At 44.7% G+C, this 12,002-nt stretch overlaps 1 protein-coding gene across 1 annotated transcript in view; it reads left to right on the forward strand.

Moving 5' to 3' along the window:
- gck (glucokinase (hexokinase 4)) overlaps window positions 1–12,002 on the forward strand; it is a 49,533-nt gene that overhangs the window by 13,121 nt on the left and 24,410 nt on the right. The window contains 4 exon segments of the mRNA XM_055662203.1: window positions 3,895–4,049; window positions 5,040–5,159; window positions 5,664–5,759; window positions 9,343–9,442. Of these exon segments, the coding sequence (XP_055518178.1) occupies window positions 3,895–4,049; window positions 5,040–5,159; window positions 5,664–5,759; window positions 9,343–9,442 (471 nt within the window).

Here is a 12,002-nt window from a genome sequence, read left to right on the forward strand (position 1 = left end):
CACCAGGCTGTCAGGTGCTGGACCTCCTCCCTGTAGGCTGACTCATCGTTGTCGCTGATCAGTCCTACTACCGTGGTATCGTCAGCAAATTTAATGATGGCGTTGGAGCCATTCTTAGGGGTGCAGTCATGGGTGAAGAGGGAGTAGAGGAGAGGGCTGAGCACACAGCCCTGTGGCACTCCGGTGTTCAGTGTTACAGTGGAGGAGGTGGTCTGTTGGTGAGGAAATCCAGTGTCCAGTTGCAGAGGGAGGTGGAGATGCCAAGTCCGCTGGGTTTGGTGATCAAGCTAGTGGGAATGACAGTGTTAAAGGCAGAGCTGAAATCAATGAACAGCAACCTGATGTAGGTGTTATTGCTGTCCAGGTGGGTCAGGGCAGAGTGTAGGGCCGCCGATATGGCGTCCTCTGTAGACCTGCAAACTTGGGGGTCCAGTGTGGGGGGGAGGCTGGCTTTGAGACGAGCCAAGATCAGCCGCTCAAAGCACTTTGCAATGACAGGGGTGAGTGCCACTGGGCGGAAGTTGTTGAGACTCCCTGTAGCTGATTGTTTGGGCACTGGCACAAATGTCTTGAGGCAAGTGGGGACAACACCCTGGGCCAGTGACAGATTGAAGATGTCAGTGAAGACCAGGGATAGTTGTCCAGCACAACTCAAATCAAATATCATCTCTAAAACACTTCAAATTAAACTGGAGTCAGATCCAAAACTAATAATTTTAGGAATGTCAGAGGGATGTTCTAAGTTAACGACACTCCAAAGACGTTTCCTTGACTACAGCTTAATAACTGCGGAAAAAAAACAGTTCCCACAGTGAAGATGTGGATCACTGAAATGACCGAAACACTACATTTAGACAAAAATGAGGCTTGTTTTGGCTGACAAATCAGACCAATTCTCCAAAACATGGTCTCCTTTCACTGAATATTGTTTACAATAGAATGGTTGAACACAAATTTAAAACCGATGCTTGGGATGTTTTTTTTGTATCTTTCTTCTTTTTCTTCATTCTTTCCTTTTTCCTTTTTTCCTTCCATGTATCAATTTATAAAATGTTAAAAATGAAGCTGTATGGAAATTGTATAATTGTTATGCCGATTGCTTTATGCTTGTACAATTGCTTCTAATAACATAAATATAAGAAAGAACACAAATTGCTGGCGTAACTCAGCAGGACAGACAGTGTCTCGGGTGGACATGGGCAGGTGAGCTTTCAAATCGGGACCCTTCTGAAGACTCCAGTCTGAATTTCGTCTATGCATGTCCTCCAGAGATGGTGCCTGGCCCACTCAGTTACTGTTAGTTAGTGCAGAGGAACCATTGCTGATAATTCTCTGCTGGAACAGCTTAGATAAGCACATTTCCACTGGATGGCCAATGGTCGCAACAAACGATGGGCAAAAATTGCAGACAAGTTGAAAAGAACAAAGAGGATTAGATTGTCCTCGACAGAATCATATAAGATGTCCTGAGTGAACATACCCAGAGCTATTTTGACTCTGTGGTGGGGAAGAATCCTGACTCCAGGAAATTTAGGAAACATAGAAACATAGAAACATAGAAATTAGGTGCAGGAGTAGGCCATTCGGCCCTTCGAGCCTGCACCGCCAGGAAGGACATTATTGCCATAGAGGGAGTGCAGAGAAGGTTCACCAGACTGATTCCTGGGATGTCAGGACTGTCTTATGAAGAAAGACTGGATAGACTTGGTTTATACTCTCTAGAATTTAAGAGAGAGATTGAGAGGGGATCTTATAGAAACTTACAAAATTCTTAAGGGGTTGGACAGGCTAGATGCAGGAAGATTGCTCCCGATGTTGGGGAAGTCCAGGACAAGGGGTCACAGCTTAAGGATAAGGGGGAAATCCTTTAAAACCGAGATGAGAAAAACTTTTTTCACACAGAGAGTGGTGAATCTCTGGAACTCTCTGCCACAGAGGGTAGTCGAGGTCAGTTCATTGGCTATATTTAAGAGGGAGTTAGATGTGGCCCTTGTGGCTAAGGGGATCAGAGGGTATGGAGAGAAGGCAGGTACGGGATACTGAGTTGGATGATCAGCCATGATCATATTGAATGGCGGTGCAGGCTTGAAGGGCCGAATGGCCTCTACTCCTGCACCTAATTTCTATGTTTCTATGTTTAGGTATGAATTTGACGGGCTGCAATGTATTCAAAGATATTTGAGGGAAAAGAGCAACATAGAAAATAGGTGCAGGAGTAGGCCATTCGGCCCTTTGAACCAGCACCACCATTCAATATGATCATGGCGGATCATTCAGAATCAGTACCCCGTTCCTGCTTTCACCCCATATCCCTGATTCCGTTAGCCCGAAGAGCTAGATCTAACTCTCTGTTGAAAACATCCAGTGAATTGGACTTCTGTGGCAGAGAATTCCACAGATTCACAATTCTCTTGGTGAAAACATGTTTCCTCATCTGAGTTCTAAATGGCCTACCCCTTATTCTTAAACTGTGTGATTCCTGGTTCTGGACTCCCCCAACATCAGGAACATTTTTTCCTGCATCCTGTCCAATCCTTTAATAATGTGACATGTTACTATAAGATGCCCTCTCATCCTTCTAAATTCCAATGAATACAAGCCCAGTTGATCCATTCTCTCATCATATGTCAGTCCCGCCATCCGGGGAATGAACCTACGCTGCACTCCCTCAATAGCAAGTATGTCCTTCCTCAAACTAGGAGATCAAAACCGCTCACAATACTCCAGGTGTGGTCTTAAGAAGGAACTGCAGATGCTGGAAAAATGAAGGTACACAAAAATGCTGGAGAAACTCAGCTGGGGCAGCAGCATCTATGGAGCGAAGGAAACCTTCGCTCCATAGATGCTGCTGCACCCGCTGAGTTTCTCCAGCATTTTTGTGTACCTTTAATAAACAGCTTGAATGGTTGACACTTAAATGAGAATAGCATCAAGCAAGCAGAAATCTGGTCTCATGGTTTAAGATGAATTTGAGTACTGGGTGCAGATAAATAGATGAGTACGTAAGTATTCATATGTGAGTAAGTGTTAAAAATAAGTTTGATTAGATTTGATAAGAATACTAGAACTTTGACCATATTCGGCCATGAGTAGAGGGAGCTTACCAATGATCTCTGATGAAGGGTCTCGACCAGAAACGTCACCCATTCCTTCTCTCCAGAGATGCTGACCGTCCCACGGAGTTACTCCAGCTTTTTGTGTCTATCTTCGGGTTAAACCAGCATCTGCAGTTCCTTCCCACACAATGATTTCCATCTGCGTGATTAAAAAAAGGAGCATTTCAAACCTGTGAGATACAAAATAGTAATCACACATGGTACTATTTGTAATGAGGTGATTTATGTACTAAGGTTAGTAAGTTTTTCACCCGCATGATCCAGAATATTCACATGCTTGAGAGTTTAGAAGGGAAGCAAAGATGATGAACAGAGCTTGAAATCACTTGAATTCAACTTGCGTTGAGTAAATCTTGACACTTTTTACCTTGTGTCTACACATCTGGACGCCCGCAGTGATGGCTGCGGAGGGTTGAGGTCCCGATCACGGGGGAAAATGGAGGAGGACTGGCCAACTTTTGTGCCTTCCACCAGTGATGAATGCTGTGGTGGATGTTTGTGTTAAATTTTTATTGTGTTTCTGTGTGTTCTTTTTCATTGTACCTCTGCTGGCAAATTCATTGCACTTGCACTTATGTGCAAGTGACGAATAAAACTGATTGCATTGTATTGTGTTGTAGGAGGAAACAAAGGAGTGATATGGTGAGAAAACTTGAATTCTACTTCTTGAGACTTATCTTTTAAAATTTCCCAAGATTGAACTTTGCATCAGAAAATGCTGACTTATAAACTGACCTTTCTTTAAAAAAAGAGTCAGTTTTATCTTTTTATCTTCTAGAGGTGGGCGATTTCCTGGCAGTGGACCTGGGAGGCACAAATTTCAGGGTAATGTTGGTAAAAGTGGGCGAAGATGAAAAGAGAAGCTGGAAAATCTCAACCAGCAACCAAATGTACTCCATCCCGACTGACGTCATGACTGGCACTGCTGAAATGGTGAGGACCGACATAGAAACTGGCCTCAACTACCTTCTGTGGCAGAGAGTTCCAGAGATTCACCACTCTCTGTGTGAAAAATGTTTTTCTCATCTTGGTCCTAAAGGATTTCCCCCTTATCCTTAAACTGTGACCCCTAGTCCTGGACTTCCCCAACATCGGGAACAATCTTCCTGCATCTAGCCTGTCCAACCGCTTAAGAATTTTGTACGTTTCCATAAGATCCCCCCTCAATCTCCTAAATTCTAGCGAGACGAACTTGTCCATTGCTTCAGATTGGTAAAAATGGAAATAAGTTTAAAATAAAACAACCTCCTGGTGCAAACCGAAGATAGACACAAAAAAATCAGCGGGATGGGCAGCATCTCTGGAGAGAAGCAACGGGTGACGTTTTGGGTCGAAACAAGAAACAGCATCCAGAGATGCTGCCTGCCCCGCTGAGTTACTCCAGCGTTTTGTGTCTATCTTCGGTTTAAACAAAATCTCCTGGTGGTACAACTTGTTCTTGATTTGTTTTCACTAATTCCACAGCAATATCAGAAGTATATAGTTACTGAACAAAATCATGAGAGACCTCTTCCACCCCTGCAACGGACTGTTCCAGCCGCTACGGTCAGGCAAACGCCTCCGTTGCCATGCAGTGAGAATGGAGAGGTTGAGAAGGAGTTTCTTCCCAGAGGCAATTCGGACTGTAAACGCCTTTCTCACCAGGGACTAACTCTACAGAATGTTTTTCCTTCTATTATTTATTATGTAAAAGAATATGTGTGTTATGATTGTGTTTATAATTTGTTTGGTTGTTTTGTTGTTTGTCTTTTGCACAAAAGTCCGCGAGCATTGCCACTTTCATTTCACTGCACATCTCGTATGTGTATGTGACAAATAAACTTGACTTGACTTGACTTGAAATGATGAAGTGCTTCATTTCTGCAGTCATGTTTTCTGTGATTTTAGTGACCCTCACTAACATTGCCCTCATGTCGTTAACAGCTCTTTGATTACGTTGCGAAGTGTATTTCCAACTTCCTGGATCAGCACAACATGAAACACAAGAAACTCTCTCTGGGATTTACCTTTTCATTCCCTGTCCGTCACGAGCGAATCGACAAGGTGAGAGCCTTCTAACATATCATTATCAACGCTCATACTCACATAGTGCATAAAAGTACTTTCAAGTAAACCATTACCTATAACAAACTGTAATGTAAGGGGTTAAACAGACTATGTCAGTTAAAATGCAGTTGGCAGCTAAATTAGCAGCACAGCATTTCGAACCACGCTTCGGAAAACAAATAGATGTTTTCAAAGGTTACACAAAAAAGCTGGAGAAACTCAGCGGGTGCAGCAGCATCTATGGAGCGAAGGAAATAGGCAACGTTTCAGGCCGAAACCCTTCTCCAGCTTTTTTGTGTCCTTCGCTCCATAGATGCTGCTGCACCCGCTGAGTTTCTCCAGCTTTTTTGTGTAACCTTCGATTCTCCAGCATCTGCAGTTCCCTCTTAAACAAATAGATGTTTTCAAAGATTGCTTGGGCTAATTCAAAGGGATCAGTATATCGTGAGGATTCCCCATTGGAAAATAATGCATGGTATTCACACTGGCTTTTCTTTGTAGGGAATCCTTCTGAATTGGACCAAGGGGTTTAAAGCATCTGGAGCAGAGGGGAACAATGTGGTTGGACTACTCCGTGATGCGATTCAAAGGAGAGGGGTGAGTCTGGCATTCTCTGCATCTCATAGTAGGATGCTCTGGTCATTCAATGTTTCAAAATAAATCAGATATTGTATAATATTGCTATCAGATATTGCTATTGAGGGAGTGCAGCGTAGGTTTACAAGGTTAATTCCCGGGATGGCGGGACTGGCATATGCTGAGGGAATGGAGCAGCTGGGCTTGTACACTCTGGAGTTTAGAAGGATGAGAGGATATCTCATTGAAACATATAAGATTGTTAAGGACTTGGACACGCTAGAGGTGGGAAACATGTTCCCGATGTTGGGGGAGTCCAGAACCAGGGGCCACAGTTTAAGAATAAAGGGTAAGCCATTTAGAATGGAGACGAGGAAACATTTTTTCTCACAGAGAGTGGTGAGTCTGTGGAATTCTCTGCCTCAGAGGGCGGTGGAGGCAGGTTCTCTAGATGCTTTCAAGAGAGAGCTCGATAGGGCTCTTAAAAATAGCGTAGTCAGGGGATATGGGGAGAAGGCAGGAATGGGGTACTGATTGGGGATGATCAGCCATGATCACATTGCTGGTTCGAAGGGCCAAATGGCCTACTCCTGCACCTATTGTCTATTGTCTAATGTCTATAAAATTAGTATGGTAGGAGTAAAGGCCATTCTATCCATGACATCTGTCAGCTACTGAAAGACTGAACTTCAGAACTCCATTTCCCATTCATTCCTCATAGACTTAAAATGATTTCCCCTGAAACACCTATTAATACACTGCCCTTCCTGCCAATCCAAAACCCCACTATCCTCTCAGTGAAATTGAAACATAACGTTGTTACCAGGACAATGTTTTCTCTTGTGAAAGAGTCAAAGACCAGAGGGCATAGTCTCAGAAAAGGAGGAACACATTTGCGATTGATGTGAGCCTTTGAAATTCCTTGCCCTGGAGGTTGTGGGGGCCGAATCCTTGAATAATCAGAGATGGGATAAAATAGTACTGATGGATTGGAGGCTATCAAATGTGATGCCACTGTTTAAGAAACAACAGAGATATAAACAATGATCTTGTTAGACTCATGTCAGTGGCAGGGAACATATTGGAATCAACTTTGCAACTCATCAGTCATTTTGTCTCGAACCTTCTGCTTCTCATCTCTGGCCTTTGTCCAGCCAACTGCGTGTCAAAACTGCATATCAACCTATTACCAGCCAGGCTTCAACCTGTCCCTCCTCTGTTCCAACTTTCTGACGAAGGGTCCCGACCCGAAATGTCACCTACCCCCATTCCCCAGAGATGCTGCCTGACCCGCTGACTTACTCCAGCACTGTGTGTCTTTTTTAATATTACAATCTGTATTGGAGCATACAGATGCACAGATTGTATACAATCTGTATATAGGAGCAAAGAGGTCCTTCTGCAGTTGTACAGAGCCCTAGTGAGACCACACCTGGAGTATTGGGTGCAGTTTTGGTCCCCTAATTTGAGAAAGGACATTCTTGCATTTACTTCAACTATTCCTCTCATGATTTTGTAAACCTCTATAAGATCACCTCTCTTCCTCCTGCACTCCAAATAATTCCTAGTCTGCTAACCTCCCCCTATAGCCTAGACCCTCGAGTCCTGGCAACATCCTCGTAAATCTTCTCTGCACACTTTCCAGCTTAATAATATCTTTCCTATAACATGGTGCCCAAAACTGAACACAATACACCAAATTTGGCCTAACAAATCTCTTATACAACTGCAACATGATCTCCCAACCTCTATACTCAATACTCTGACTGATGAGGCCAATGTGCCAAAAGCCTTTTTGACCACCCTATCTACCTGTGATGCCACTTTCAAGAGAGACTCCTAGATCCCTCTACTTTACAAATAGTACCATTCACTGGATATGGGGAGAAGGCAGGAACGGGGGTACTGATTGGGGATGATCAGCCATGATCACATTCTGGCGGTGTATTAAAAGGGCCGAACCCTACTCCTGCACCAATTGCTGACTGTCTATTGATATTGCTGCAACTTTAGACACATTCTTCACTGTCCACAACACTTTTGAGGATCTGCATTGCTTGCTTATCTTGGAAACGTACAGGTCTAAATAAATCACTGACATAGCATGCAAACAGCAATGTGAAGAGCAAACAAACCCTGAGAGCACACACAAGTAATAGGCCTCAAGTCTGAGATGTGAACCTTCAGGTTGAAACCCCTTCCTGTCATGTATCCATGAATGCCACGTTTAGAATATCCATTCAGCTAGGAACTCTCCTTAGATCCCATGCCCTGGCAAACCTGATCCAGTTAAACCAGCTACCCTGTGGAACTTTGTCGAATGCCTTCTGAAATCCATATGTGCAACATCATCTGCCCTCATCGACCCTTTTGGCCATACAGGTGCCCCAATTGTATCTGCCTCCAGTGGGACCAGACAGACTTGAAGGGATTTCGGCCTGTTTTTGCGTATTTCCGAATGGAAGATTGGTAAGCGTAGATTAGACTAGGTAGCAGCGGGCATTCACTGAAACCCTTTGTGAGCGACTGCCTCCTCCCAGAGACCTATTAAATCATTGTAAATCATTGCATAAATGTTATTCAGTTAGTTTGGAGGGATTTTAGGTGGTGGTGGTGGGGTGGGGTACTTCAACTATTGAAGGGGGATTTTTAAACCTCTCTTAGTCCCCTCTACTTGGTCCTGCGACTCCAAATAATCGCGGAGCTGGGGCTCCCTCCCCTTATAGCCTAGCCCCTCGCCGGTTGTAGCTCCGACTTCACGGTAACTCTACCCAGCTTGCGAGGCGCTCCCAAATAACATGGGCCCGCAGCCCCAGAACACCGCGAATGTTGGCTAACAAATCTCTTATACAGCTGCAACATGATCTTACCGCACAGCGACCCTGGCTGATGAAAGCCATTGACCCGCTATCCGCTGGTACGCCAGCGCTGCGACGCCTCCGAGATCACAACATTCTACGGGCGTCCATTCACGCGGGCGGCGCTGGCCAGGTTGGAGCGCCCGCAGCCAGGGGTAGAGTTCTCTGGGGTCGGAGCTACAACCGGCGCCGCCCGCAGCCCCAGCTGGGAGTTGGCGGCCACAGCGCTGCGGAGCTTACTGCACGGCGACCCGGTAAGGTATTGACCGCTCCCCGTCTCTCCGACCAGGTAGGGGACTAAGAATTAAAGTTTACCCCCTTCACCCCCCCTCCCCTCCCCTCACATAAAAACCCTCCAAACTAAGTGACTAACATTTAAGCAATGATTTACAGATGTTTAAGTGTCACCCCCTGCTTCTCCGGGAAGCCAGGCAGCCGCTACAGTAGTACTGACCTTGGTTAACCGTTGGTCGTTTCGGGTCAGGTTTGCCGCCAAACGCGAGATTTGGTGTGCAGACAACATCCTGGAAAAAATGGCCGGTTTTCAGAGGTTTTCGGTTTCTGGAACACCGGATAAAAGGTTGTGCATCTGTATCTAAAGGACAATATAACTAAAGGAATAAGCAGAGTTGGGCAGTTACAAGTATTGTGTGAGGTTCATAAATCACATGTTTTATCCCTTGTTCTTAACTAAATTAAATTGGAGAATATGAAATGTGTATTTTAATACTTCTCTTTTATTGTAGGACTTTGAAATGGATGTGGTTGCCATGGTGAATGATACAGTTGCCACAATGATTTCCTGTTACTATGAAGACCACAGCTGTGAGGTTGGAATGATTGTAGGTACGGAAACAGACCGCTCCCATTGGAGAATATTAGAATTGGAAACATATGTGGAATGAAGTCTGAATGATCATGCACCCTATAGCCAAGGGCACGGGACCAGAGAGATGATCTGTAGTTTCATATTTTATTCACAAGAGGCCATTTGGCCCATCAAGTCTGTGTTGTCTTTCACAACAATTCCGTCAATCCCATTCCCACACTCATTTATAACCAATTCTCTCATTCTTAAGGGGTTGGACAGGCTAGATGCAGGAAGATTGTTCCAGATGTTGGGGGAAGTCCAGGACAAGGGGTCACAGCTTAAGGATAAGGGGGAAATCCTTTAGGACCGAGATGAGAAAAACATTTTTCACACAGAGAGTGGTGAATCTCTGGAACTCTCTGCCACAGAAGGTAGTTGAGGCCAGTTCATGGGCTATATTTAAGAAGGAGTTTGATGTGGCCCTTGTGGCTAAAGGGATCAGGGGGTATGGAGAGAAGGCAGGTACAGGATACTGAGTTGGATGATCAGCCATGATCATATTGAATGGCGGTGCAGGCTCGAAGGGCCGAATGGCCTACTCCTGCACCTATTTTCTAAGTACCCAATTCTCTCTCATGTTGCCCTTAAGTCCTCCACTCAGGAATAGCTTCTTCCCCACAGCCATCAGGCTATTAAACTCCAAATGAAACAAATCTCTGAACATTAATAGTGCATTATCTGTTTATTTGCACTTTATCTGTTTATTTATTCATGTGTGTATATATTTATATAATGGTATATGGACACACTGATCTGTTCTGTACTCATGCCTACTATGTTCTGTTATGCTGAAGCAAAAGCTAGAATGTCATTGTCCTATCTGGGACACATGACAATAAACGCTCTTGACTCTTGACTTGACTTGACCCCACCTTGATCGTCCTGCCACCCACTAAAAGTGGAAGGTGATCGACCAACCAGCAACCAGCACTCTGGATTGTGGGAGGAATCCAGACCACCTGGAGGAAAGCCACACAGTCTTAGCAAGGTCATGCAAACTCCACACAGTCAGCACCAGAGGCCAGTGTTGCTGGAGATGTGAATGCGAGAGCATCCTCTACTGCAGTCCCATGCCACCGTGTACATTCATGCCTGAGGCCATCAACATGGTGAATATCCAATGTCAGATGGAATCTGCCATCTCACTTGACATTGCAGCAACCCCAGGCAGAAGTAAAGACTAGACACAAGGAACTGCAGATGCTGGTTAATGAAAAGAGACACAAAGTGCTGGAGTAACTCAGCAGGTCGGGCAGCATCTCAGGAGAACATGGATCGGTAACGTTTTGCATTGGAACAAGTGTCCTGACCCAAAACATCGCCTATCCATGTTCTCCAGAGCTGCTGCCCGACCTGCTGAGTGGCTCCAGCACTTTGTATCATTTATTAAGAAAAGAAATGATTCTAACAACTTGGCTCAGAGCACAGAAACTGATATTACCTTGTTGCTAAAACGTGGTACCAAATGAAATACTGGTTGGGATAGGTTCTGGATATTAAAGAGCGAATTTGATTGGCAACCAACATCAAGGAGTGAAAACCAGATGTTAATCTCTGATTAACATTGAGAAATACATATTCATAAGTGATTGGAGCAGTATTGGACCATTCGGCATATCGAGACTTCTCCGCCATTCAATCATGGCTGATCCTATCTTTCCCTCTCAATCCCACTCTTCTGTCATCTTCCCATAACCTTTGACACCCTTACAATAGACAATAGACAATAGGTGCAGGAGTAGGCCATTCGGCCCTTCGAGCCAACACCGCAACTCAATGTAATCATGGCTGATCATCCCCAATCAGTACCCCGTTCCTGCCTTCTCCCCATATCCCCTGACTCCGCTATTTATAAGAGCCCTATCTAGCTCTCTCTTGAAAGCATCCAGAGAACCTGCCTCCACCGCCCTCTGAGGCAGTGAATTCCACAGACTCACCACTCTCTGTGAGAAAAATGTGTTTCCTCGCCTCCATTCTAAATGGCTTACTCATTCTTAAACTGTGGCCCCTGGTTCTGGACTCCCCCAACATCAATTACCAATCAATAACCTGCCAATCTCCGTTTAAAAATATCCAATGACTTGGCCTCAATAGCTATATGTAGCAATGAATTCCAATGATTCACCACACTCTGGCTAAAGAAATTCCTCCTCATCTCCTTTCCAAAGGTACGTCCTTTTATTCTGAAGCTGTGCTCTCTGGTGCAAGACTTACCCACTAATGGAAACATCCTCTCAACATCCACTTTAACCAGGCCTTTCACTATTTGGTAAGTTTCAATGGGAGCCCCACTCCACCTTCTAAACTCAAGCGAGTACAGGCCCAGAGCCATTAAACGCTCATCAGACTTTAGCCCCAATCGCCCCCAGGACCTCTCAACTCTCTCCAAAGCCAACACATGCATTTTCAGATATTGGGCCCCAAACTGCTCGTAATACCCCCAAAGTGGTCTGACCAGTGTCTTATAAAACCTCAGCATTACATCCCTGCTTTTATATTCTAGGTTCAGATAAATTTCTTGATACTGCCAGATGG

This window comes from Leucoraja erinacea, chromosome 35, assembly GCF_028641065.1.
Source record: "Leucoraja erinacea ecotype New England chromosome 35, Leri_hhj_1, whole genome shotgun sequence".
NCBI lineage: Eukaryota > Metazoa > Chordata > Chondrichthyes > Rajiformes > Rajidae > Leucoraja > Leucoraja erinaceus.